At 42.2% G+C, this 27,028-nt stretch overlaps 5 protein-coding genes across 6 annotated transcripts; 3 read left to right on the top strand and 2 right to left on the bottom strand.

The window, feature by feature from the left end:
- Window positions 1-133: 133 nt before the first annotated feature.
- On the bottom strand, window positions 134-4,674 carry psma2 (proteasome 20S subunit alpha 2). Its single transcript, XM_012854984.3, has 8 exons — window positions 4,568-4,674; window positions 4,009-4,085; window positions 3,700-3,832; window positions 2,636-2,758; window positions 1,648-1,729; window positions 1,397-1,470; window positions 1,023-1,080; window positions 134-921 (listed from the first exon to the last, which is right to left on the bottom strand). The coding sequence occupies exons 1-8, from the start codon at window positions 4,606-4,608 to the stop codon at window positions 805-807; spliced, it is 705 nt and encodes a 234-aa protein (XP_012710438.1). The 5' UTR covers window positions 4,609-4,674; the 3' UTR covers window positions 134-804.
- Window positions 4,675-5,799: 1,125 nt separating this feature from the next.
- On the top strand, window positions 5,800-8,677 carry mrpl32 (mitochondrial ribosomal protein L32). The gene is made up of 3 exons (XM_012854985.3): window positions 5,800-5,980; window positions 6,158-6,360; window positions 8,242-8,677. Exons 1-3 carry the CDS (start codon window positions 5,884-5,886, stop codon window positions 8,491-8,493), a joined length of 552 nt encoding a protein of 183 aa, XP_012710439.1. The 5' UTR covers window positions 5,800-5,883; the 3' UTR covers window positions 8,494-8,677.
- Window positions 8,678-10,761: 2,084 nt separating this feature from the next.
- Window positions 10,762-13,022, top strand: zmp:0000000930 (telethonin). The gene is made up of 2 exons (XM_012854986.3): window positions 10,762-11,068; window positions 12,433-13,022. The coding sequence occupies exons 1-2, from the start codon at window positions 10,935-10,937 to the stop codon at window positions 12,776-12,778; spliced, it is 480 nt and encodes a 159-aa protein (XP_012710440.2). The 5' UTR covers window positions 10,762-10,934; the 3' UTR covers window positions 12,779-13,022.
- A 266-nt stretch (window positions 13,023-13,288) lies between these two features.
- ccdc127a (coiled-coil domain containing 127a) lies at window positions 13,289-17,273 on the bottom strand. Of its 2 annotated transcripts, none has more exons than XM_012854982.3 (4): window positions 17,177-17,273; window positions 16,519-16,650; window positions 14,823-15,067; window positions 13,289-14,727 (listed from the first exon to the last, which is right to left on the bottom strand). In XM_012854982.3, the coding sequence occupies exons 2-4, from the start codon at window positions 16,640-16,642 to the stop codon at window positions 14,281-14,283; spliced, it is 816 nt and encodes a 271-aa protein (XP_012710436.1). In that variant the 5' UTR covers window positions 16,643-16,650; window positions 17,177-17,273; the 3' UTR covers window positions 13,289-14,280. The 2 variants fall into 2 exon arrangements, with proteins under 2 accessions (XP_012710436.1, XP_012710437.1); XM_012854983.3 differs by having other exon boundaries at window positions 16,519-16,647; window positions 17,177-17,264.
- A 200-nt stretch (window positions 17,274-17,473) lies between these two features.
- On the top strand, window positions 17,474-26,868 carry sdha (succinate dehydrogenase complex, subunit A, flavoprotein (Fp)). Its single transcript, XM_036129047.1, has 15 exons — window positions 17,474-17,579; window positions 19,520-19,603; window positions 19,717-19,878; window positions 19,989-20,132; window positions 20,594-20,758; window positions 20,846-20,994; window positions 21,079-21,203; window positions 22,691-22,859; window positions 22,946-23,141; window positions 23,932-24,103; window positions 24,333-24,451; window positions 24,569-24,680; window positions 24,785-24,915; window positions 25,732-25,845; window positions 25,924-26,868. Exons 1-15 carry the CDS (start codon window positions 17,517-17,519, stop codon window positions 26,008-26,010), a joined length of 1,992 nt encoding a protein of 663 aa, XP_035984940.1. The 5' UTR covers window positions 17,474-17,516; the 3' UTR covers window positions 26,011-26,868.
- Window positions 26,869-27,028: the final 160 nt, after the last annotated feature.

Genomic DNA, 27,028 nt, shown 5'->3' with positions numbered 1-27,028 from the left:
AGGGATACATAAATTATATGGCAAGGTGCTCCACTAGATGTTTGCGCGCGCTCATTTACAAACAGCCCTACTGCAATACTCATTTAAAAATAGATTTTCAAAATAAAATATTAAACGGAAACAAGGAGTCATAAACAGTTCACCATTCTTTATTTGAATAAGTGACATAACAGTGGATGAAATACAAATTTAAGAACTGTATCAGGTCTGGAAAAAAAAGGAGTACACAATGAAAAACTGTTGTACAGCAACCACATCTTGACAGTAAAATATCAAGGCTAGCCATTGAATCATCCATCCCTGCTTATGTTTTGACCAAAATCAATAATACAAAGAGCAAAGATGTAAAAACAAATGTCTTGTTAGATATTAAGGAAAGGATTTATCATAACCTGTAATAAGTCTGATTGCTATTCAAATGTTTTTATCTAAATGTATTATGCAAAAGGGAATAGTATCTTCGAACTCAGCACAGTGCCTTTGCTAAGTAATGGGCAATAAGAAAATGAAGATTCAATGGAAGACCTGAGATTTCTGTCAGAGCCCAAAACCCTTTAGTTTGCACAGCAGCCAATTGTCACATGTGACATTCATAGAGTATGTCTTAAGGTAAGGCTAATTTACTTTATCTCGTTGAGTATAAACACATTTGTGTAGAGACTGAGTAATATTGGTCATCAGGGTGTCTATGTCTTCATTACGGTGATGGTATTGTGGGCATACTCTTTTGTTCCTTGTGCCTACTGGCTACTGTGCTGCTAAATGTTTTGAAATGCGGCCGGCGGCCCATCAGGGAGGCTGTGTTCACGCGATGGCTGCCAGGTAGTCTTTCACCTCTGCTGGGGTGAGTCTTTTGAAACCAGCCTCGTTACAGATTCCCACCTCGATGTTCTCCTCTGTCATCTGACCCTCAAAACTCTCCTGAAACACAAAGACAGACCAGCGTTAAGAATGGATTTGAAAGGAGAGAAAGTGACAGATTATCTTAACACTTTAAGCCTCGCTAATCAAAACGGATCTACCTTCAATGTAAGGATGGCGGTGTGAATGGCATCTTCTAACTCCAGGTCATTGTTATACCTAAAGAGAGAAAACCAATATGTAAGTTAAATGAGCGCATACTGTCAGCCATTATCAAAATTAGTATTTTTAAACTGTATTCCGGGATTCAGACGTTTAAAAGAGTTTACTACAATTTAACATGCAATTGATCCATGACTTAAACAATCCCTAAAAATACAGTTTTTGATAGGAAAGAAAAACAAAGATCGGTGGCCACTGAATTTTAATCAACACAAAATAAGTTTCTCCCATGAATTCAAAATGGATCTCCGCAGATAATGTATTCAATATCACTTTGATGATACAAGACATTTATACAACTCTCAACTTGTACCTTTTTTCAAGGAATGTTTTTCCATTGACGTAGTTCTTTCCCATGGCTGTGGCTTTCCATGCAAAATACGCTCCCTGTACGACAAAACCAGAATTAACACTGAAAGTTAGGGACCTGCTATGTGTATAACAGATATAGTTATCAGTAGAATCAGTAGTAGATGTAGAATCAGTCATCTAACTTTTTTAAAACATATTACTGTTAGAAGACTAGCACCTCTATATATAAAAAAGTGAAATACATCAACATACAGAAGGATCTGACTGGAACAAGTAGGGGTGATCTTCATCCCAACCAGCTATCAGCAAAGACACACCAAAGGGACGCACTCCACTGGAGGGGAAAAAAAAAAAAAAAACACATTATACATATACATAAAAAAACGAACAGATTAAAGTAGTATTTTCAGAATTTAAATTAAACTTCAGACTTTATTTTATGTCCTGCACATTCGTTGATGATCTAACCAGTGTGGATTTCATGCTTTATAATGACATTCAGAATGAAAGAGACGGTGTGTGAAATGTGATCTGTTCTGTGCTCAGACCGCCCTCCAGCTGAAACTCTCATTAAACTTTAAAATGCTTAAAATATGACATTTAAGATGCAGAAAAGAAAAGTTACATGGAACCACACTGAAATTGTTTCATGAGCTGAATAATCAATGAGTCAAATAAAAACAGAGTAAACATGGCAATGTCAGCTTGGCACCTCAACAAAGTGCTATACAAATAAAAAGAAAATTTAAAACATTGTCCGCAGGAGCAATATGTAAGTTTATTGAAGACTATAGTGGTGTATGCCGAATCAGATTCACTTGCAGAAACAGAAAAAAAGCTATCTTCCTTTCAGGCAAAGCGTAGTTGAAACATTGCAGCAGCTTTCACAATGCACTATGGTCCACCTGAAGAAGCTTCAGTTTAAAACAAATAAAAAATGACAACAGCAACTAGTGTCAGTTACATGACTGGGGAGTGATCCAAGTATGGTCACAGTCACAATATTGATATAAACCATGCGATACAGATAAAATGTAGCATGCTATTTTAATGCACATTATTTGAGCTTACAAGCACTGCCTTCAATTAGGTTTCAGCCTTAAATCATATCCTTACACCTGGTAGACTGGTAATGGGGGATGTAAAAATCCTAATCAGAACATTCCTAACACTTACTGCTAAACAGAAAATGATAAATGTACTGCTAACGTATGTATAGCGAGTGCTCGTGCAAACTTACCCAGACTGTGTGTACTCCTGCATGACGGAGGCCACCCTCTGGACGAGCTGGCCCGTAGGAATAGGCTCCTGATACACCAGGTAGTACTGTTGCGCCAGCTTCCGGGCTCGCCGCACCAAAACCCTGTCGTGATGAGAAACACGTTAGTCCGAACTATCGCAAAAGAGTAAAAATACAATGAAAGGGACTACAGAAATATTTAGATAGCGTGCTGTTATAAAAAGCATGGCAACGCATGCAAAGTCTGCATTTAATAACGGGCGTGAAATAGGGCTGAACAATTAATGGCATTTTCAATATAATCGCGATTTAAAAAAACGCAATTTCCAAAACGCAGAGTCTGCAATTTTTGGCTATGTAACAATTAGTGAATTAGACACGTCCATTAGGTGTCGGTAACATGTTTAAAGTGGGTTTGCCTCCACATGGAAGGGAAGACAGTTGCAGCAGTGAGATAATCTAATTGTATTACTTGTTTTAGAGTTTATATAATCATACATAGCATTAAGTACAGGTCAATCAGTTTACTACATAGACCTGTTTGTTGTTCGCACTTTATGTTCAACAAGGTTTGATGTCCAAATCAACTAAAAGCTGTTCTAATGAACAATATTCTGATTAATAGAAACATTAAAAGTTCTTGTTTTAAATAGTCCTTGTTTACAAACATCTTTATTTAGAGAACAGTTTGGTTGCTTGTGGTTAATGCAGAGAAAAGTCAAAATTGCAATTTTGGTTGAAATATATTGTAGACAGAACGCAATAATTTCTGCTCTGAGTTTAGATGCTGTGGGTGTTTTAGCAACTAATCTGCACAGCGAGGAAACAAATTGATTTGTTGTTTGTATATGTTTAAAAAGACATGATAAATTAAACTGGGGTGGGGGGGGGGAAGCGCATTAAATCGCAATATTAAGAAAAAAAATCGCAATTAGATTATTTTCCAAAATCGTTCAGCCCTAGCGTGAAATGTATTTTTTTTTATTTTTTATTTTTTATTTTTTTAATTGTAGTCCCTTTTTTTCTCTGATCCATATTGAAGTTTCTGCACAAAGTCCGCCCACCTGTAGTCGGGTCCCATGCCGCTGTAGACCATGCCTATGTGTTTGGTAATGGGTTCCACTTTGTGGACGCTCTGTTCGTCATACAGAATGGACTTCTGCTTCTTCTCCGTAGCCAGGACCACTCCATTAGTAGCTGCAATGAGACAACCGGTGTGACCAAAATACAGAGTAACACAGTATCCCCAAGAAGCTTTGAGTCAACTCAAATCCTTTAACCCAATATGTATGTGTTTACACAGGAGGGAAGCAGTGACTCCCCTTCAGGCTGAAAGAGAGGACACCAGATGAGCAGACTTCCAGGACTCCTACCTTTGATGCCGACTGAAGGAGCTCCTGCTGCGACAGCTGCCAGCGCATATTCAATCTGGACCAGTTTCCCCGAGGGGCTGCAGGAGCACAAACAGCACGCTGGGTTATCAGGAGGGTTAAGATCATTTACGAGCAAACAAAACTATCACCTGGCCGTGGAACCAAGAATTAAAGGATAAACTATCTGAAGACGAAACTGAAAGTAAACTCTGGATCTGACTAATTTGTTAACGCCAGCTAAAGCTAGCATTTCAAAAACAGCAACGCTAAACCCTTAACAACCACTAACTGTTTAGTTGATAATTCTTCGTTTTTCGACCGATGAAGCTTAACTCAAATGTATCTCGAAAGTTAAAACGCTAGTTAGCCACTAAGCTAGCAGCCGATTCAATGGACGACAATGACAGTGCACCAACTGCAGCCGCAGCCGAACCGCCTCTCAGGATCTTAGCGGCTCACGGCGCAGACTCCAAGTCAAGCTGCTGCTAAACAAAACCTTCTCACTTCGAATTGTTCAGCTCTTTCATTTCGTTTCCGTCGCTATTTTCACAAAGTTTACCTAAATGTGGTGAGGGAGAAACTGTAGCCACGCTCCGCCATCTTGATCTTCTTCTTCTCTTTCTGGAACGCTGAAGAGGAAACTGCCAATCTACTTTCAGATTTGTAGCGCCCTCTGTTGAAACACTACACGAATTACATGTGAATTAATGTCATTACATTATGGAAAATATTTAGAAATACTCCTTTAATAACTCAATAATAAATAAGCAAATAAGCATCTAATAACACGTGTCACGTCAAATGCAGTAGTTGTATAATTTCCATGAGGTTTAATTACTTTGTTGGTGTGTTTCATTACAATTTAATGATGATTTTATGGATGGTTGAGCTATATGTTCACAAAAAAAGAGTGATGAAGGAATACATCAAGAAAAAAAAGAGTGATGAAGGAATACATCAAGAACAACTCACCCATGTTTTGGGAGGAGATAGAAACGAAAAGCTATAAAAACAACAGCACTTTCCTTATTTTAGAAATTATATATCAGACACACGTTTGTGCTGAGATGAACTAGGAGTAGTTTGAATTGAATTGATAACAATTGTAAAAATGCATTTATTCTGTAATGTTGATGTTTTGACAACAACAACAAAAAACATTTAACTGACAACAAGGTGAACTATATATATTTAGGTGTTATCCATCTACACCAGCAGTCATAAAAATAATTTTAAAAACATTATGAGAAGATAGTGGGATAAACAAACAGCAATTAGATTATATGAATTATTTACCTAATTTTGTATTTAAATTTTGTTCTGCATATTTAACCAAACTTTTAGACATTATTAAATTATTAGATAGGGAATAAAATTCTATTGGCAATAATGAAGGCGTTTCACAAAGTGAAAGTTGTGACCAGCCTCTGAGCAATCTTTAAATGTTGCAACTAGACTTTTTGAGAAGCTAATAGAGTGAAAGAGGAAATGAAGGTAGTTGGTGTGAGAGAGGAATATGTAGAAGACAAGGTTAAATGGAGACAGGAGACCTCTGAATGGGGAAAAGCCAAAATAAGAAGATGACACCTAGGAAAGGCAGACTATGTTTTTTTCCTGAGGAAGGTCTGATGAGTTAAGAATACCAAATCATATTTCTTTAATCTAATAAGACATTTTAAAAGCAGTTCTGTTTATTGATAATACGGATGAAAAAGGGCCATACAGAAACCGCTGTGGATAAATGCAGTTCAGGCGTGTCGCCGGTAGATGGCAGTCACGCATCGCGTCGCCTTCCGTCTGCTGAGAAGAAGAACGAGGCCCGGTGACCGTGAGTTGTTTGTCATGTCAGAAGAAGGAGAAACGTGCTGAGCTAAAATGATGAATTTATCTGCCTTGGTGCACAGCCTCCGGTGTTCCCTGCTGCGCATTGAAAGCAGACTTCTCCAGATAACCGGACCGGAAACCCAGCTGGGTGAGTTTCAGGCGGAGCGACAAAGCGGGCTAACACAACCTGACACACCAACCGAACTGTTTTTCATGTTATAAGAACAAGGCTGGGCGAGAGCCTTCTCTCTCTGCTGCTCCTCCATGCTGTAAGCCGCTTAATGTCTGTCTCGGCGTAAAAACACGTGAATGTGTCCGCCTACAGGTCCATGTGTGGCAGTGAACGGCCCCAGCCTCCTGCCCCGGATCGACCAGGAGCCCCTGCAGGGTGACGATGAGGAGCAGAGCCCCGAGCAGACCTCGGGCCTCCTGGACAGCATCCTGTGGATGGCGGCCCCCAAGAAGAGACGCACCATAGAGGTCAACAGGACCAGGAGGAGGGATGAAAGAAAACTAATCAAAGCCAAGGTAGGTTTAGCAGCGACTGTAACAAGTGTGATGAAGGTTTGTGGCGTGTAACTCTTATGTACAGCCAAAGGGTTTTCAATCGACAGAAACTGACACATTTTACTGCTTCAGCGTTAAATGCACCAAGAGTCTAAACAACGTCTAAAGGTTCTTAATGGGATTAAGATTTTTGAGGTTTCCTTTCAGTGGAGCCAGCATTTCAATGTTTGGACCCCCAAACATTGGCCTGCCTTGTGGTATGTTGTTCCACCTTGCTAAGTGGTATTCAATTTCTCCTCGATCATCGGGCAAAGTTGTTCTTCAAGGATGTTTTGATCCCATTTGTTAATGCCAGCGGTTTTTGGTAAAATCGTGAGTGAGCCCGGAGCATTGGACCTGAGGTCACCCAGCGCAGGAATTACGTCAGGATGGTTCTGTGTCAGGAAGACACAGGACTCAGGGTGGTGTTGACTTTATCTTCTCTGGACAGTCTTGTTCCCACATGCTCCAAACAGAAAAAAAATCTTCTACAGTCAAATCCTTGTTCTTCCTGCAGAATACCAATCTGCCTTTTATGTGTTCCTTGGACAGTAACACCATTGCAATGATGAAAACACGTTTTCTTGGAGGCCGCCGTGGCTGACAAAAGAAGAACGAACTCATGCAACGCTCCGTTTTAAAGCATTCGTTCATGAGAGCTTTCTCCTGAGTTAATCGTCGGAGAAATGAAATGGTGCTTGCAAGTCCCTTTTGGCAGGGCTGAAGCGGTGCAAAGGAGGTTTTGGTGATTAAGTTCATTTCCATCCACATTCATTAACTTTGCCACAACTCACATGTTGTCTGATCAATTTTCGTCTCAAATTAGAATCAAGCCAAATTGCCACCATGTAAACTAAAGCAGTAAAATTTGTTGGAAAAAAAAAAAAAAAACTGATTTCTTTCCATCTCAAAACATTTGGCCACAGTTGTATAAATGGAGACACACAGCAAAAACAACACTGAGGCGAGGAAGTAGGAACCCAATTTTAGGCAACAGGGAGCGGAGCCTTGTTCAGAAGTTTTTTTTTTCTATAAACATCTTTCTCTGAGTTTCTGCAGCAACATCAGGGTTGTGGTTTAAAAAAAGGACAAAATAACAAGCTAAGAAAAGCAGAAAGGAAAATTATTGTAATTTAACTATTTTTTTTCATGGTTAAGTACACCCGCTTTTAATTATATAAAAAATGTGTGTCAAGAGTTCAGAGATCCTGGTAGTTAAAACCTAAAAGAAAGAAAAACTTACAGATGTATGCTACAGAAAAAATACATTTAGGGAAAATAATCTCTTTGGTGTCCAAATAGTAAATCCTTAAAATTAAAGGAGCTATAAGTAAGATATTTTCTGTGAAGTCAACCTAAATCATTCTCATTTGTCACCTGGGATGGAATTATTATTCCCCATAAATAATCAGTCCTCTCCATCAACAATGTCTTACGGCTGTTTTTTTTTTCTCCTTTCAAACCAAGAGGTTTCTACTTCGGTTCAGAATGTAGCCCGTGTTTACTTCCTGGTTCCTCAGCCAATCGTGAGAGTTCCCAACACAGAGTGCAGCATTTGGTATTTTATTTTGGCAAAAGAGCAGCAGCCTGGAAACATGGAAGCCAGTAAGAGAATCAGACCAGAAATAGAACACATAGACCTGTCCTGTGTTAGTAAAAATGTAGAAGGGTTTCACGCCGTCCTACTTACTGCTTTTAAAAAGCCTCAAATATTGTAAAGCGACAAATATTTGATAATGAACTTCATTGTTGTCAGTTCACATTGGTTCTAAAGAGATGTGAGGGCCCAAAAAGTCAACCATGTCGTACTACCAATGGTACCTCCTATTAACTCCCTCTGCTTTTTCCCGTCTGCCCAACCAGAGCAACATTGAGCCGTGTCCAGAGTGCGGCCATTTGAAGCAGAACCACATCCTGTGTGGCTTCTGTTACGAAAAGGTCCGCAGGGAGACGGCCCTGATTCGTGGACAGATCAAGGCAATGGAAGGCGGGCCCCTGAGGGCCCCCACCGTGGAGACCGTCGTCCTGTATGAGGGGGAAACGCAGAGCGAGCAGGACAGAGGGAAGAGGATAGTGGAGCGGTCCAGGAAGAGACCCGCCTGGTTCAGCTACTGATACGGAGGATGTTTAGGCTTTTTTGATGATAGGAGTGTGTATGTTTGTTTTTCACAATCACATTTGTTGTAAGAAGTAACACAAGTTTCTGCTTTTTCCTGATTAAACCGGTTCTTGTAAATGAATACGACAGAAGAACACGATGTTTGAATGAACAAAAGTAAAGTAATTCAATAAGAAAAAACCTTGTTTGGGTCTGTTGTTTAAACCTTTTGATCCTTTGGAGGTGATGAACCACCTCTCCTTTCACAATAAAACTTATCAAATAATTCCACATTTGCATGATTTCTGTATAGATGGGGGTCAGGTTGAAGAACGACGAAGACAAAAGCATGTTTTCCTCTCAGGTAGAGAAACCACATGAAGCGAGGCGTCTTCCTATTTGAGACAGTTAATACCACTTTGACATAGCAGGTTAGTGTTTGGGGAATGTGCATCCTTGTTGCCACAGCAACGTGTACGGTCCAGAGCCCACACCGGAGTCACGAGGTGCTGACTCTGGTGTCACGGAGCTGGATTTTGCTGGTTGGAGTCCAGCATACTTCCCTGCGTCGCATCAGACCAGCAAACTCTTTCTGATTCAATTTCACTCTGATTGGACTCGCGCTGCCAAAGTCGTCCTGTGGAAGAATGGCGGATAAAACATGAGACCTGGTAACACGTTCAGATTTGCGTATGTTTCCTGTGTGGGATCCTGCAGCTCCAGCACTGCTGTGTTGATGGAAACTAGAACCTGCAATGGTAATAGAAGTAATTTATTTTATTTTTTTTTTACCTCAAGGCTACAACCAAAACCTTCAATGCACTTTACTGGGAGTTTAGTCAGTGAGAGGTGTGCATTTTGTACAACTAAAGGTATTGGCTGCAAATGCTGCTTTTTTTGTTTTAGGTAGGTTTCTGCCAGCTTCAGGAATCTACAGATGGACATTTTCTGTTTTTATTCTTTCCAAATTGTCCCAAACCGTCAGATTGGATGGAGAAGATCTGCAGGTATCAGTTTTTTTAAATCTTGCCACAGATTTGCCATTTGAATTCTGTCTGGACTTGGACCAGACCGTTCTGATGCCGCGTTCACGAATATACTTTCATATAAACCACGCTTCTATAGTCCTGGCTGCGTGTTCATGGTCGTTGTCCTGCTGGAAGCTGAACCTCCACCTCGGTTTCAAGTCTTTTCCAACCTCTCTCAGCTTTACCTCCAGGATTATCACGTATCTTCACATCAGCTCCGGTTACCTTCTCCTGTCCCTGCTGAAGAAAAGCATCCCCACAGCATGATGCTGCCACCACCATGTTTCACAAAGACGTGTTCGCTGTGATTTACACATGCAGTATTTTGCATGTAGGCCTAAAAGTTCAGTTTTGGTCTCATATGACCTTCTCCTGCCTGTGGCAAACTTTATACGGGGGATGCATGTGACTTTCTTTAATAATGGCTTCTTTCTTAAAACTATTCCAAAAACACCAGATTTAGTACTGGTCCTGCTGGCATATTCTTCCACCTGAGGGGTGTATCACTGCAGCTCCTCCATAGTTACCAATAGGTCTCTTGGCTTCTTCTCCGATTAATGCTTGGAAGGGTCATGGTTGTACCTTTTTTCAGATAAAGGACTGACAAGTGCTCTATTTTAGATATCTGAAGTTTGGGATGTTGATTCATAACCGAGCTTTACTCTTCACAATTTCATCCTTGACCTTCCTTCTGCTTTCCTGGGTCTCTAAAGGGGGTTTGAATACAAATGCAGGCCAGACTTTTGAGTTTTCTATTTCTTAAAAACTTTAAAACGCTTCTTAAAATTGTGGAAAAAGTTTAAGGGGTGTGAATACTTGTCCACAGAGTTTAAAGTTTTCCTGGCTGTTAGGAAAGCGGTTCTGAGTTAATGGGGAGTCCCCCCTCTATCTGCCTTCAACCATCCGAGGAGACGTGATCAGCGGTAGATTAACACTCTAATCCATTTAATATTCCTGTCAGCACACATAAATTTATAGGTCTGTAACCCTAGAGGCATAAGGTCACTTCCTTTGGTATACTAGTTCTACCTGTTCAAATGTAGATATAAAGCTGGTGTTCACCGGCACATCGACTCATTCTGTTTAAGTCTGGAGAGTACACATTGAGGCTTAAATATACTCCCTTAATCCAGTTGGTTGACATCATGGAAGGTCTTAAAGCTCCTTTTCAGATGAAAACCAACCTCCAGAAAGTCCGAGGGGGGGCATTCACCAAATACACAACAATGTGACACAGAGGACTAAATATAGTAACAAGACGGGACATTTAAGACATTGCAACACAGAGAAACTCATCTCAGACTTCTTCATTCGAATACATCGCAAAGGTCATTTAGGACTTGTTTGCTCCCCGTCTTCGTCTGCCTTAAGTTTTATTCAGCTTCAGTCTCGGCACAGATCAAGAATTACAGACATTGCACGCCTCCACCATGCACTGTGTGAGCAGAGGAGGGAGCTACCTGGTGAACTCCTGCTGTGATCTCCAGGAGGACAATCTGTGGAGGAAGGAGACCTACAGCGCCTGCTGGCTAAATGTGGTGCTGGAAACCAGACCTCAGTACAGGTAGGCCGTTCAATAGGGCTGTGGGCTGTTTTATAATAGCTGCAGAAACACTGCCTCATTCTGGAGTTCACAAAGCGCTGCTAAAAATGTTCATTCAGACCCCTGTAGACTTAGGATTTTAAAGACTCTACATTTTATCAGCATGATTCTTCTGACTGGAGGTTATATGAATATTGGAGCGGCCCGGCTGGAGTTCTGAATTAAACAACCCAAAGAATCTGTGAAGGGAGGTCAAGATTAGGGAGATGGCAGGGAGGTCATCCAAGCTCATCAGGAGATACAGTGGAAACGTGTTAAAAGCTGTCAAAAAGGTTTTTCCATTAATCACTGAGATGGCTGTAAATCATTTTTTACTGACTGTTTTTAAGAGAACAGCATAGAAAAACAGACACATTTTCTCTAAATGAATACCAAGTACTAATACTTTATATTGTTTTGTTATTTTTGAGCAAAAGAAGGTTTTTAAAAATAATTTTAAATCTGAATCTGCTCGGGGTGTGACCTTAAATAAAATACTTTAGAAGAGTCAATTTATTTATTTTTTTTTTCTAAATTGGGATTACGGACCACAAAGATATAAACTCAGCTCTTCAAAGAGCATCTCTACCCTCTGATTTCTCTACTCCATCCACTTTCTCTTTCTAAACATCCCTCAGGGCCTTCGCTCCATGTCTGGGCATCTTCCTTCTAAGTAGCTTAATGTTAGCTTTGATAATATGCATTGTTATGTCCGCATTTGTCAGTCACTTTAGATAAAAGCGTTGGCCAGTCACATAAACATAAAGACAGACCATGCTTGATGCTAGAATTTCCTAAAGGAAATTAGACTTAAATCTGATGTAGGTTGCATATAACTGCTAAATATTAATATATTGTAATAATACCTTGATCAAATAAACATTTTTTCATAGAAACCAGATTTCAAAACAGACCTCATGACGAGCCTTTTTCCTACTGAGATGAACTGCCTGCTGGTATATGAGAACAACAGAAAAAGTCTGAGGAACATGTTGTTTCATTTATAAACCCTGAAATAAGTCAAGCCATTTTAAGGCAGTACATGTGCAACAACCACAGTATTTAATGCCATTAATTACAGATTTACAGATAAGGCCGCTAAAATGTCATCCTCCAAGAATGCTGACCCTCTGTTAGTCTGAAACTCTATGATTTGTCTCATGTTATCATCCTAATAAGTTATACCTGATACCTGTGTTAGATTCACAACATTTCCACGTTTCCTTTTTTCTTGTGACATCTTGTGAGAACGTGTTTCCCCCCTTAAACAGAAAGGAGTGGTGCATCTGATAGAGACCGTGCTGTTTGTGGTAGTTTTACAGAGAGCGTGTGTGCCTGTGTTCCAGGATGACGCTGTCAGAGACCGACAGCGTTCGCAGGGAGAGTTACAAGCAGCAGCAGGTGGTCCATCTGATGGTGGAGAGGAGCCCCAGCCAGACACTCAGGCTGGGCACGGAGAGGGGAGTCATGACGGAGCACCAGCTGCCTTTTTCCAGCAGGAGCAAAGGGCCACAACGTGCCACCCGCACACAGGAACCTGCCGCTGCAGGAAAGGGACGTCTTAAAGCCGACAGAGAGGAAGGCCCCACCATAACTCAGGACCGGTGCAAGCCGGTCAGAGAGAACTTCAGAGCCTCCAGTCTGATGTCCTCTCCCAGAGAAGTCTCCCATCGGGTGCAGAGGAGGGAGTGAAGCCAGCAGGGCAGATGAGATTATCACTGCACTGCTGCAAATAAAATCTACAGAGTGTAACCTGTAGGCTCTGAATATTCACACAGAACTGGAATCATAATAGTGGTGAAACAGATGTCAGAATGTCTCGTCTGCTAAGCTCAAACTTAAAATATGATCACCATTCAGCAGTGGAGCAATACAAAATGGCTCATCTTGGAAATTTCGAGGTATACTTGTGAAATAAAACGATGTATAAACACAATGTGGTACTGACAGTGTAATAACTATGTCTCAAGAAGAATATTTATTTTGATTCAAAAATGTAAAAGCAACAAAAGAACATGCTGGTTTAAGCAACACAACCTGAAATAATTATGACAGTTTGTAACTGATTGAGTATAACCCTCTCTCACTCTCTTCATTTCATACACCCATACATAACGAGCCTCTGCAAACCAATCCAGAGAGCGCCCCCTTCTGGACAACAACAAGTAGTTTGAGGGGGAAAAAACAACAAGACAACTCAAATGAGCTCTGGAAAAAATATATTCAAACGATCTCATATGGTGGTTAATGTCAATACATGTGTACTCATGACATGAAATCCAGAGTTTAGGAAAAATAACAACATAACAGCCTGGTTTCCCCATAAAGAAGGCGACACGTGTGAACGGATTCGTTTTACATGTGCATTACAGTGCAAAACCGTCTGAGCATTCTTGTGTTTTTACTGGAGTACAGATTTATTTTGTTTGTTACACATGCGACTTAAATAAAGTGCTGTCTCCCAGGTATTTCTGAAGCCAAACATTTCAAACCTTTAATATGACAAGGATCTGTGTTTTGATGAGAGGAAAAAAAAATCACTGTAAAATGATATAAAACCTGAAGAAATCCCAGCAACAGTTGATAATATGATACTAGGTCCCACTGTTACCTCCCACAAAGGTTCACTGACCAGTGACTTGAAAACACACAACCAACTTAAAAAGCCTTGAAATATGCAGGAAATTACTATTTAATCAATGGATTAAAATTTAGATAAGATTTACTTCGATACTCCAAATTCTAAACATGTTTGCAATGTTCACAAACACACTTCACTACATTAGCAGATTCATGTGCAACTTGAACTTCTCTTAAAGAGAACAGAGTAAAAAAAAAAGAGGTCAACTTAATGTGTACATTTTAAGAATGTATTTTTCTTTCTTACTTTACCTCAGAGAAAAAAGGAACTTTTTCCATTTAAAGTGCCGTCAGACATCACCTGATGTATCAAAGTGCATTTTAACTTACCACAAAGTTAAATTAAAGCTACCAAGTCTTAATTCAGGCTTCAGAAATTAGACCTTTATTTTTATAAAGTTCCCTAAACTCATGAGGTCATGACTGGGACAAAAGCAGATTAGAAAAACAACGTCCGAATAAGATATTTGCATAACATCCCTATCAGATGGCTCCTGCTCCACATTCACCTAACATCCTTCAAAGCCAAATAATAAAAAAAAAGCTTATCCAGGTTATTTTTCGGGACTCTGGGTTCTCCCTTCGAATACGGCTTCCTCGGCTCTTCTGTGTCTCTGCAAAGTGATCTGCAGCTGCCAGTACTTCAGGTAAACCCACATGAGGCTGCCATTCTTCCTCTTGTCCATGTTCATCAGATCTGCACAGTGCTTGTCTCTCTTAAAAATGTCCTTCAAGTCAGACTCCAGACCTAGCTCTGCAGCGACGGGATCCTTGACGACCTTGAGCAGCATGTTCTTCTCCATCTCCAGCCGGTGGTCGCGGGGCTGGATGAGAGAGCAGTAGGCGTTCTGACGCTCCACCAGGAGACCCTCCAGGTCCCTCAGAGTGGCCGCGGCCCGCTGGTACCAGCTGGCCTCTCTTTCCAGGGCGTCACGCAGCGCAGCGCCAGCGATCCCGGATTTGACTGACTTTCGCTTCTCGTCATTCAGTGCCTCTCGCTCCTTATGTAGATGACACAATGTTTCAATCTTAAAGAAGAAAACACAGAATAGACAAGCACGGGGGAAAATGGCTCTGGTAAAGCTGAGGCGAGTACCTGCTCCAGCTGTTTCCGCTCCTGGATCAGACGCTGGCTGTGTGAGACCAGAGCCTGCTGGTATCCTTTCACCCTCTGCTTCTCCTTCTCCAGTTCCAGCTCAAGCGTGGCCACAGCCCTGCGGCTCTCCGTCAGCGTGTCCCGGTAGCGAGACTCCATCTCGCTTTTTATCGTGGACACGTCTGTGTCGTACTGGACTTTAACCTTCTGGATCTCATTCTGGGAGTCTCTCGTCCATATCCATCCTTTAAAGATAACAGTGGACATCGATATATAGAAATACGGGAACGATATCAAGAGGAGGAGAATATTGCAGTTTGTATCTAGCTAATCTGGTCTTACTAAAATTAAAATTAAGACGCTTATAAAAAAAAAAAAAGCACCATAGAAACAGCTATTGTTCATTGAAGATTTCAAAATTCCCTGGCAAAGTTTTTTTTCCCTACATGGACATTAGGGCATTCCTTTTTTAAATTTCCATAGTTTATAAACAATATATAATCAAGCTCCATCATATATCAGAGCTCTGATTACCCCGTATGTTCCTAACAGAGCACTTCGCTCTCAGACTGCAGGTCTGCTGGTGGTTCCTAGAGTCTCTAAAAGTAGAATGGGAGGCAGATCCTTTAGCTATCAGGCTCCTCTCCTGTGGAACCAACTCCCAGTTTAGGTCCGTGAGTCTGTCCTTTTAAGGCTAAGCTTATAACTTTCCTTTTTGACAAAGCTTATAGTTAGAGTGGCTTAGGTTACCCTGAGCTAGCTCTATAGTTATGCTGCTATAGGCTTAGGCTACTGGAGGATATCAAGATCTATTTTTTTTCTCTCTGCTGAGTTCTCTTACTGTTCTCCAATTTGCATTGCTTGTTGCCATTTAATTTTTTTCTCATAGAGGTACACCTGGTCTGGCGTTCTGTAAACTATGACATCATCCAGGGAAGACAGATCACCCGCTATTACCATCTAATGTAGAACAGATTACTGAATCAATGTGTGCTTCTGTGCTTTTTTGTCTCTCTTGTTGAGTCTCTGCTCTGTTTTCTCTAACCCCCAGTTGGTCGAGGCAGATGACCGTTCATACTGAGCCCGGTTCTGCTGGAGGTTTTCCTTCCTGTAAAAGGGGAGTTTTTCTTTCCACTGTCACTTCCTGCTTGCTCGGTTTGAGGGATTGCTGCAAAGCCATGGACAATGCAGACAATGCAGACGACTGTCCCTGTGGGTCTACGCTTCTCCAGGAGCAGTGAATGCTGCTTGCCAAGACTTGATGCAATCTACTGGGTTTGCTTAGATAGGAAACTTTTTGACCAATCTGTGTAATCTGATTGAATTTGACTTTGGAAAGTGCCTTGAGATGACATGTATCATGAATTGGCGCTATATAAATAAAATTGAATTGAACTGAATGTCACAAAGAACAATAATTTCTATAATAAATGGTGTATTACTATTTTACACAAATCCCAAGAAAGATAACCACTTCATATTCATATATATTCATCTTTTTGTTTATTTGTGTGAATAAAGATTATTAACTTGATCCAAAGGTTCCAGAAAAGTAGGCATCAATAATTTACTTAAGATTCAATGGTCGGGAAACCATTCAACCCCGCCTGCTGTTCAATCTAGTGTTTCTCTCATCTGTTAAAAAACAAAACAGCCAATCCAAACTCTTCTAGAGGCATCTGGTTGTGTAACTCACGAAATGCTGCCAGTCCCAGCATGGGGACCAGCAGGGCGTAGTTCCAATGGTTGCCATCTCCTCCCTCCCTCCCTCTCTGGTCTGGTTCGATGTTCCATCTAGGGGGGTCATTCAAGTTATTCATGGAGCCTGCTAGAAGGATACAAAAAAAAAAAATCAATAATAATAAAAACAATATTTACATTTACTCCTTCTGCAGTTTTCTTTGAGATTCATAGATATGTCTGCAGTTTTGAATAAATATGGGTAAAAACACTGATTGTCAAAACAACTGTACCAGAGCAGACAGATCGCATAGGTTACTGAACAAGATTGTGTGGCTATTTTACTATTTAAAATAGAGTAAAATAAAAACATAAGTTCCCACGTAAACATAAGTTTAGATTTGATGTTAGCATTGAAAAAAATGCATTTAGGTATCGCAATCAGGTCAGCATAAACTGTAGAAATGTGTTTACATGGTGATGCCTGAGCAGGAGGTTTGCCAGTTTAGCAGAGCAAAAACAAAGCTAGCATCAGCTAGCATGCTGGCTAACCTTTAGCTTTGCGGCCGCAATTTGTTAACATCAAACTAAATATGGGGAATATAGCTGCGCCATAATTATATAGAGCCAAGACAGATTTTTTTGTTTGGTTACTGTATGCAATTGCTTCTCACCTTGAATGAAATGCCTAGGTCACTTATGCATTTGTTCCTACATACTCCGCTTATACAATTATGACCGTTCTCTATTGCGCACAGCTTGATAGGGGGGTTTCATTTAAATCGACTTGCATAAAACCTTAACCACATGTCAAAACGCAACAATAGTTTTCCTGTGGGGTAAGTCTAAATGTTAAAAACCAAGATTATTGTTGAAAATAATTTTATATATTTATATGAGTAAAAAATATCAGTTGCAAAATAAGCGTCCCCCCTTTTTTGGGCAGTGGTTCAGTCCAGTCCGACAGCATAACTCTTCCTCCAACGTCGGCGGGGCAGTTCTCCAACCGACAACATGGCGACTGTTAGCGCGGCGTCCCGTCTTCTCTCCAAGAGGGTGCTCTCTAACACGAAAGCGGTCAGTAACCACCGCTGGACATTCCAGCATATTCGGGCACGTCTTTCTGTAGATATGCTGTAGTTATGGGCGTAAACGTGCGTCATTATACTTTAGACTGAGAGCTAGTAAGGCTTGCTTTCATAACCACCGAGTTGTTGCTTGCGTAACCTATTATGTAGCATAGGGTGTCTCAATGTGACACCTCTGCCAACATCAGTGAGGATATTAATTATGTCCTGGTATACTGCATATATATGTATATATTTTAAAAAAACATTATTAATTTCGATTCATATTTGTGGAATTTATGAGACATTTTTTTGTGTGGAAAACTTTGCCATCAGTCTCGTTTGTAGAGTCGCGTGCTGCTAAGAATACATTTAACTGTGTACTCACAATGACCTGTTTATAATCATGCAGTGCAAAATCTTGACGTAAATGTGCTTTTTAAGTGGCTGTGGATAATATAGCAGCTGGTCAAACCTTGCATTATGGTTCCACCTTTAATACTTACCTACCCCCCCCCCCCCCCCCTTCCTTGTTGCTTCGTGAATAGTTAACGACAACAAAAAAATCCTTAATCTGTTTAGTTATTCCTGATAGTTTGATGCAGATTAGCTGTGCGTCAAAACACCACAGCCATCTAGGGATAGGAAGGTGGGAGTGGAAAATAGAAAAACTGCCAACATTCAAGATGGCTGATGAAGAATCCTATTATTATTTTTATGAAAGCAGGACTAACTTACAGAATAATCACTTACTGATCCCTTATCTCCCCCCCCCCTTTGTAAGATTACTATTATTTATTTAGATTTACACAGCTGGTTTCTCTAGTTATGATCCAACTTGTAGTAAATGGTAAGTAACTGTTATTTATGAGGCCCCTTTCTCAGACTGCAGTCTAAAGTGCTTTATGGTAAAACTTATAGCCGAGAGAACAGTGAAAAAACACATAAAAAAACATACAATTTGTCACAGGTCTATGGACTGCTGTGAGGAGAATAAAACTTAATTGATCTGTGCGCCTTCTTTAGCCATGTTTAATTATGAATGTCTCCTTTTTTTAGTTTCAGTGTTGTTTGGTTTACGTATTTGTTTGAGATCATTGCCGTTGATATTTACTTGTGTTTTCCCATAAACCATTGGCCTCTAACTCAATGAAGCGAACCAGGTCCCCAATGATGGTCTATGGAAAGTCTAAAATATTGAACTAACGGCTGGTTACGCTTAGATGAAACCTGCCAGCATCCTGTCACAGACGAGGCTTCACCTTTTAGTAGTTTTGCTAAATTCTGCTCAGTTTAGCCCATATTACACATCCTTTGTGTATGGCTCTATGGTCAGGAAGCTTTATTGTCATCATGTGTTACCATAATTCAATTGGTGAGGCAGACACTGGCTCAGAATGCATATAAATACACATAACACAGACAAACAAGACATGAGCTCCTTGTTGTTTTTCTATGTTTTTTTTTTTTTTTAAACCAGTTGATTGCACTGGCCAACCACATCACTCCCTTAGGGGCTTATACCTGCATATAGTCTTTAGCTGCTAATGGTCCCTTTTCAGGGTGGTAAAAAGAAAAATTCAACAGACTACAATACTTTAATAGGCCTGACTCGCCAGTGACGGTGCAGAGCAAATTTCAATGCACAGATGGGCAAACTTCTGGTCTTCAGCAGTTGTAATGATTGGTTTAGTTGTAATTATCTGATTATTACAATCAGCAGGATTTGGATGACGATGTAGCCGTGAGTTGAAGGATTAAGCTGAAGTTGATGGAGAAAAACATTTCATGCAGCTTCGTGCGGTTTTAAACCAGCACACAATGTTGCTGGGCATCATAATTTACTAACAAACTGGATTCCGGACTCTAGCGTCAACATTTAGACGCTCACTAGGAGCTCCGACCTTGTGCCATCCAGACGACTTCTTAACTGTCTGTCTTCCCCGGCAGGTCCCTGCGGCTGCTGTTCAGGGCTACAGGAGCTTTCACTTCTCCATCTACGGCAAGAAGAAAAACGCCAAAGTAGCAGATGACGTGAGTTCTCCTTTCCGTTTGATGCTTCCATTTAGGGCGCCCTGGCGTGTGCGGTGTTCACGAAGCACCGTTTAGCAGAGGTTTGAGGATGCGTTCTGTCTGCCTGTCTTCAGATCTCCACTCAGTACCCTGTGGTGGATCACGAGTTTGACGCGGTGGTGGTGGGAGCAGGAGGGGCCGGGCTTCGGGCTGCGTTCGGCCTGTCGGAGGCCGGCTTCAACACCGCCTGCGTCACCAAGCTCTTCCCCACCAGGTCTCACACCGTCGCCGCTCAGGTACCCCAGCAGAATGGTTCACGCCGTCAGGAACACGAGTCCTTTAGGAGAGCGCTCTGTCCTAACTCAGCTGACGGACGTCTTTGTGAGTAAAATGGTCTCGTTCCTAGGGTGGGATCAACGCGGCTCTGGGCAACATGGAGGAGGACGACTGGCGCTGGCATTTCTACGACACGGTGAAGGGATCAGATTGGCTGGGAGACCAGGACGCCATCCATTACATGACGGAGCAGGCTCCTGCAGCCGTAGTGGAGGTAAGGTCTCTCTCCTAAACGCTCATGGATGATCACACTGCAAAAACGGAACTAAAAGTAAGTCACATTTTCTGGAAGTTGGTGTATTTGTCCTTGATTTGAGCAGATAAATAAGATTATCTGCCAGTGGAATGAGTATTTTGATCCCTAAAATAAGATAATTACACATACTGCACTTGAAATAAGATGATGTAGATGAATTGTTCCTATTTTAAGTGCAAAAATCTTATTCCATTGGCAAATTTTCTTATTTGCGTGCTCAAATCAAGGACAAATACACTCAGTTTAAGAAAATTCGACTTACTTTTAGTTTCGTTTTTGCAGTGCATGCCTTGTGCCGCAACAGTCTAAGCTTTGGTGTGATGTTCCTACTGCAGTATTAGCTCCTTTAGCTCCATAGAAATGGTTTAGTACAGATTTACAGTAATTGACGCGAGGCTCGTGTTGCTTCACCTTGCCAGCTGGAAAACTTCGGCATGCCGTTCAGCCGCACCGAAGAAGGGAAGATCTACCAGCGGGCCTTCGGTGGTCAGAGTCTGAAGTACGGGAAGGGGGGCCAGGCCCACCGCTGCTGCTGCGTGGCGGACAGGACCGGACACTCCCTGCTGCATACGCTTTATGGAAGGGTGAGAACGTCCATCCACCTCTCCCTCCTGCCCGCTCCCAGCTGCTTGTCTCTCTGCTGAACATCCTTCCTCCCGCCTGTCGTTCAGTCGCTGCGTTACGACACCAGCTACTTCGTGGAGTACTTTGCCCTGGATCTGCTGATGGAGGACGGGGAGTGCAAAGGAGTCATCGCGCTCTGCATGGAGGACGGCTCCATTCACCGCTTCCGGGCCCAGAACACCGTCATCGCCACCGGGTAACGGCGCGCGTTCAGCTGGAGCTCGGCGTGGTCAGCCCGGGGGGAGTCGTGGTTGTAACCGGACTTAATTCTCGGTTTCAGGGGTTATGGAAGAACGTATTTCAGCTGCACGTCCGCCCACACCAGCACAGGAGACGGAAACGCCATGGTGACCAGAGCGGGCCTGCCCTGCCAGGATATGGAGTTTGTGCAGTTCCATCCCACAGGTACGAAGACAGCCCGTCATCAGAGAGGTTTATTTTTTAAAGGCCTACAGTAGCAGAGATGGGTGAGCTATTCTTAGATGTTTAGGTTTTATAGGAAGCGTTGATGTTTACTTGCTCTCCGTTAGTTTTCCCCTCCTAGCCCACCCAGCTGGAGCCAGGACCCAAGCTCTATTTAATAGTGAAATCTTCTTTTTTTTTTTTTTATGGAAAGGAAAAGCATTATTGCTTGATTTAACCTAAAAGTCCCCATTCTGCTGAGCATACCTGGACTTTAACTCTGCAGAAACATGGGTGGAACCTAGAGGCGCTGGTTTATTTCCTGCGTGCTGCTGATGGCCGATCTCTGCAGCTCAGTGGTTGCAACCCGGCGTCTGCAGCAGGAGGTGAAGCTAGAGACGGGCAGGTGGACAGAAGTAAGACCAGAACTGCTTTTACTCGACGTTTTAGATGAGATTAGGAAAATCAGTGAGAAGTAGCTGCTGGAATAGTCCTTGTTTTTGCAGTAGATGACAGAAGTCCTAACTCTAGGTGGAGTTCTAGCATCATGGTTTCACACTGGGTTGTTTCTGCGTCTCTGATCATCCATCTCCAGCCTGTGGAGTGAATCAGAACTCTGGTCAGACATAGTGTGACAGATGTGCCTCTCCTGAAGGTCATCTTTATTTTGGTTTCTGCTGGACATTTGACACCAGGCTTCACAGCAATGTTGCGTAATCACGCAGCCCCGTGATGAGGACGTCTGGGTTTATGTTGCCTGTTTTACTCTATTCCTCACCCTTCTATTCACCTGTCAGAGAAATGGACACAGATAAACAACATTGGCCAAACAAAGTGTTGTCAGCTTTCTCTGGGTTATCAGTGTGCAGACGGGTGGTCGGCTCCATCTGCAGCTGCTGTTTGATCCGTTTTAGCTCAGAACCGAAGGGTATAAAAAGCTTGGTAAAGGAATGATCAACAAATCCTGACATCTAGAACCATTCAACCCGACTCAAAGCATGACTTTAACTTTCTGTATGTTTTATTTTTCTCACATGGAACCATACTATAGAGCATTTTAGGTGGTTTTTGATGTTTAGACTCGGCAGTTTACAGAAATGTGAGAGTTGCAAGAGACGAGCTCATTGCCATATGGTGCACATCTCACAGGATTATAACATTTGACCGTTTATTTTTTCTCCCTTCGTTGTGCACCACATCAAATCTACCCTTGTGTCCTTTTTTTTCCTTCCCTCCTTCCTTGTTTCCTACCTTCCTCCTTTATTTCCTGCTTTTCTTGTCTCCTATTTTTAAATTTACTTCCTACTTTCCTCCTTTCCTGAGTCTGTCCATCCTACATTTCTTGTGTCCTACCTCCCATCCTTTACTTCCTTGTGTTCATGCCGTCCTTCCTTTTTTAGTGATTTACATTTTAAAATGACCGTAAAGGACTGAGGTCTGGTAAAGTCTAAGTGTTACATGAACATCACTTTAACCCTGGATGTCTACAGGGATCTATGGAGCTGGTTGCCTGATCACAGAGGGCTGCCGTGGTGAGGGAGGCATCCTGATCAACAGCGAGGGGGAGCGCTTCATGGAGCGCTACGCCCCCAATGCCAAAGACCTGGCTTCCAGAGACGTGGTGTCTCGCTCCATGACAATAGAGATCCGGGAGGGCAGGTATGGACTCAACCCATGCGCAGTGGCGTAAGTGTGGGGGTTTGACACCTGGAATGATCAAAGACGTCTTTCCTGTCCTCCTGCAGAGGTGTCGGCCCGGAGAAGGACCACGTTTACCTGCAGCTCCACCACCTGCCTCCTCAGCAGCTGGCCGCGAGGCTGCCTGGAATCTCTGAGACGGCCATGATCTTCGCTGGAGTGGACGTCACTAAAGAGCCCATCCCCGTCCTTCCCACAGTTCACTACAATATGGGAGGAATACCCACTAACTACAAGGGACAGGTACTGCATCAGTCAGAAATGTCTCCTCTAGGGCTGCACAATTAATCGCATTTACAATGTAATCGTAATAAAAAAAACCTAAATTTCTAAATCGCAGAGGTCGGCAATTTTTGGCTATGGAACAATTAGTGAATCAGACTTTAGGTGTCAGTAATGTGTTTAAAGTGAGTTTGCCTCCACATGGAAGGGAAGAGAGTTGCAGCAGTGAGATAATCTAATTTTATTACTTGTTTTAGAGTTTATAAAATCACACTGTTTTACCAGAAACTTTCAGGAATCTCACCATAGCGTTAAGTTCTGGCCAATCAGTTTAATACATAGACTTGTTTGTTGGTTGCACTTTATGTTCAACAATGATTGATGTCCAAATCAATTAAAAGCTGTTTTCTTTAATAATATTCTGATTAATAAAAACATTGAAAGTTCTTGTTTTAAACAGTCCTTGTTTACAAACATCTTTATCTAGAGGCCATTTTTGTTGCTTGTGGTTAATGCAGAGAAAAATCTAAATGAAATCGCACTTTTGGTTGAAATACATCGTAGGCAGAACGCAATCATTTCTGCTCTGAGTTGAGACGCAGCGGCTCTTTTAGCACCTGATCTGCACAGCGATGAAACAGATTGATTTGTTGTTTGTATATGTTTAAAAAGACAGATTAAACTGAAGAAAAGAAATCACATTAAATCGCAATATTATGATTAAAAAAATCGCAATTAGATTATATTCCAAAATTGTTCAGCCCTAGTCTCCTCAGACCATTTATGACGCTGTGACTCTTTCATTTCTTAGGTGATCGATCACACCAACGGTGAGGACAAGGTGGTTCCCGGGCTGTACGCGTGCGGCGAGGCAGCCTGCGCCAGCGTGCATGGCGCCAACAGGCTGGGCGCCAACTCCCTGCTGGACCTGGTGGTGTTCGGGAGAGCTTGTGCCCTCACGATAGCCGAGGAGCACAAACCCGGTGAGGGATTCTTGGACACATGAAGAGAAATTTAGGATGATGCACATTTTTTTTTCTTATTTTAATAACAAAAATGCCTGTCTAAGATTAGAGAAGTCTTTATTCTCTGTTCTTCTGTGTCAGATAACACAACTGTTTTGACAATTCGTCAACAGCGTTGCATCAGAAATGAATATTTTGGTCAGTTCTGCTCCTGCTTCGCTGCTAACAGTTTTTTCCTCTTTTTCAGGTGAGAAGCTGTCCCCCCTGAAGTCCAGCGCTGGAGAGGAGTCTGTGGCCAACCTGGACAAGCTGAGGTTTGCCAACGGAAGTCTGAGAACGTCTGAGATCCGGCTTAACATGCAGAAGGTGAACACTTTTAAACGCATCAAGAACAATGAGATGTGTTGGCCACCACTTGCACAAGAAGAGCCTGGAAAGGTTTGATCAAAAGCTGAGAATCGGGTTTTATTTGTCCGCGTTCAGGCCATGCAGAACCATGCTGCCGTCTTCCGTACCGGCTCTGTTCTGAAGGAGGGCTGCGACAAGTTGGACGACATCTACCAGAGCATGGAGAAGATCAAGACCTTTGACAGAGGTAGGCTGCAGCTTCCATCCGGGCCGGTCTGGCCCCAGCAATGGCTGCGCGGGGGGGAAAATGTGCTCTTTCTTGTTTTTGATGTTTGCGTTTTCTGTTTTTAGGCATTGTGTGGAACACAGATTTGGTGGAGTCATTGGAGCTGCAGAACCTCATGCTGAACGCCGTCCAAACCATTAACTCCGCTGAGCAAAGAAAGGAGAGCAGGGGAGCCCATGCCAGAGAGGACTTCAAAGTTAGTCCTCAGATTTCTACAATTTTTTCTTATACCTGTGAAACTCTTTTCACTCGGTCTTTATTTATTTTTCTTCTGTCATTTTTTTTAATACCTATTAGTGTCTTGGTACTTTCTATTTAGCATTGTTGTTGTTCCCTTAAGTGTATTGTCCTATTTTCCTTCTCACACTATATATGTCTGCCTTGCATTTTGCTGGAATAGGGAGACGGACTCCTTTTGGCAAATAAAGCCTCACCCTTCAGAGATCAGCTGCTGTAGTGTTTAACGTAGCTTGATCCTCAGCTACGCCAGACTAAAGTGCCCTGTTTAAAAAAAACAGGGCACTTTGATTCGTTTTCAGAATAATTGAGCTTTTATGTTTTGACCACCTGGGGGCGCTCATGAACCGTTTATAAGGCACTGAGCTTTCATCTCCAGAGGATCCGTGAATCATCGGGTCCAGGGAGAAAATGAGACTGACTCCCACTGAAAGTAGTGCAGTCAGTAGGTAGTGCAGTCAGTAGGTAGAAAACTGACTACACTTTTTATGCTAAATGATGCAGGAATTGAGGCCAAACTACATCATTTATAAACGGGACGGGGCTTGTTATTAGAAAACATCTCATTTATCAATTTTTGGACACGGGAAGCAAGCGTTTTCACATGTACTAACACATGGCAAGATGAGGAGCGGTCTGAGTGGAGCTTTAAAAGTTTTAGTTTGTACTGCATGTGCGGTTAAATTCCTGACATCGTAGTGATCATGGTAACTTGTGCTGGAAACCTAGAACGCTCATTAAAGCCCGGCTGCTCTCTGAATCCCTCTCCTTCCAGGATCGTGTTGACGAGTTCGACTACTCCAAGCCCCTGGAGGGTCAACAGGAGAAGCCCTTCGAACAGCACTGGAGGAAGCACACCATGTCCTACGTCGACCCCCAAACCGGAAAGGTACCGTCAGGCCCGTTTCTCCCAGATTTCCCCGTCATTACTGATGTCTAACGCCGTCTTCACTCTGACCAATGCCAGGTGACGCTGAGGTACCGTCGGGTTATCGACAGCTCTCTGAACGAACAGGACTGCGCCCACGTTCCTCCCGCCATCCGCTCTTACTAAGAAGATCTCCTCCCACCCTCTCTCATACAGAAGGATCATTAACTGCTATTTAAGAAGAGACACCATTTCGTCTCACAGAGAAAACGGTTTATGTTGCACATGTGTAAGCATTTAGAGATGATGATGATTATAAAATCTACTAGCTTCAGCTCTTTGTGTCACATTCCTTTTTCTGTGTGCTTATTAGCCTTGGCTCATATCACCAAGGTTCCTGTGGCCTCACACGCACCGCCTGAGCTCTGATCCTGTAGATCGGGCAGAAGAATGTTAAACGGCAACAGAAAAGTGAACAAATTTCACCAGTCGCGCTCGGCTTTCTGCGATGACTCCTGTGGTTTTAAACAATCCTGCGGTTCTTAAACTCTTCCCCTTTCAGCCGACGGAGGAGACGGTTGGGAATAAATGTGATTCTGATGCTCAAATGTCTCTGAAAGAGCGCGAAGGTTTTAAGTTGTAAATATTTCAGAAATGTACAATAGATACGGTGAGTTTTACTGAAGCATCTCCTCTCTCTCTCTCTCTCTCTCTCTTTGCTCCGCTTCTGTTCAGTACGCAGCTAAATGTCCTGATCGAGTTTCGTCTTTCTGCAGCACCGCAGCATAAATGTTAACCAAAAGTAGTCCGTTGAATATCTTCAACCACATTGGCGTCTGAGCTGACAGAACAATGACCCCTTTTATGCTTCGCCGTCGATGCTCCTGCAGACGAGCGCCTGTGTCTGAAGGCTGCTTCCATTCAGCAGACAGAACAAAGCTGTGTATGTGTGAGATTGCATTCGACCTGAGCAGATGTACTCCAGATCTACAGAAAGTCTTGTTGAAGGTGGGAGAAGTGCTCAGTGTGCAAAAAAAAAAAAAAGCCTTGTTCTTTGTTTTGAATTTATTAAAGGGTGACTTAATTTATTTTGTTTGAGGAGGGAAAAAGTGACCATTCTATCTTTTTTTTTTTTGCCATTTGTAATTGTTTTCATATATTCAATAAAGTGTATGCTATGCATAGAAACGAAAGCTCTTGGGTT

This window comes from Fundulus heteroclitus, unplaced genomic scaffold, assembly GCF_011125445.2.
Source record: "Fundulus heteroclitus isolate FHET01 unplaced genomic scaffold, MU-UCD_Fhet_4.1 scaffold_132, whole genome shotgun sequence".
NCBI lineage: Eukaryota > Metazoa > Chordata > Actinopteri > Cyprinodontiformes > Fundulidae > Fundulus > Fundulus heteroclitus.
The sequence above is the reverse complement of the archived record's forward strand: the minus strand, read 5'-3'. Positions and strand labels throughout refer to the sequence as shown.

Excerpts from the sequence above, each read along its gene's own strand:
- ccdc127a (XM_012854982.3), bottom strand. The coding sequence starts at position 16,642 with ATGAATAACTTGAATGACCCCCCTAGATGGAACATCGAACCAGACCAG. Across the intron at positions 15,068-16,518 it reads GCTGGGACTGGCAGCATTTC|GATGGATATGGACGAGAGAC; the intron begins GTGAGTTACACA and ends TTATCTTTAAAG. Across the intron at positions 14,728-14,822 it reads AGCGGAAACAGCTGGAGCAG|GAGCGAGAGGCACTGAATGA; the intron begins GTACTCGCCTCA and ends CATCTACATAAG.
- zmp:0000000930 (XM_012854986.3), top strand. The coding sequence starts at position 10,935 with ATGCACTGTGTGAGCAGAGGAGGGAGCTACCTGGTGAACTCCTGCTGT. Across the intron at positions 11,069-12,432 it reads GAAACCAGACCTCAGTACAG|GATGACGCTGTCAGAGACCG; the intron begins GTAGGCCGTTCA and ends CCTGTGTTCCAG.
- psma2 (XM_012854984.3), bottom strand. The coding sequence starts at position 4,608 with ATGGCGGAGCGTGGCTACAGTTTCTCCCTCACCACATTTAG. Across the intron at positions 2,759-3,699 it reads GGCATGGGACCCGACTACAG|GGTTTTGGTGCGGCGAGCCC; the intron begins GTGGGCGGACTT and ends TCATCACGACAG. Across the intron at positions 922-1,022 it reads CCGCCATCCTTACATTGAAG|GAGAGTTTTGAGGGTCAGAT; the intron begins GTAGATCCGTTT and ends TTTGTGTTTCAG.
- mrpl32 (XM_012854985.3), top strand. The coding sequence starts at position 5,884 with ATGATGAATTTATCTGCCTTGGTGCACAGCCTCCGGTGTTCCCTGCTG. Across the intron at positions 5,981-6,157 it reads CGGACCGGAAACCCAGCTGG|GTCCATGTGTGGCAGTGAAC; the intron begins GTGAGTTTCAGG and ends GTCCGCCTACAG. Across the intron at positions 6,361-8,241 it reads GAAAACTAATCAAAGCCAAG|AGCAACATTGAGCCGTGTCC; the intron begins GTAGGTTTAGCA and ends CTGCCCAACCAG.
- sdha (XM_036129047.1), top strand. The coding sequence starts at position 17,517 with ATGGCGACTGTTAGCGCGGCGTCCCGTCTTCTCTCCAAGAGGGTGCTC. Across the intron at positions 23,142-23,931 it reads CCACTAACTACAAGGGACAG|GTGATCGATCACACCAACGG; the intron begins GTACTGCATCAG and ends TTCATTTCTTAG. Across the intron at positions 24,916-25,731 it reads ATGCCAGAGAGGACTTCAAA|GATCGTGTTGACGAGTTCGA; the intron begins GTTAGTCCTCAG and ends CTCTCCTTCCAG.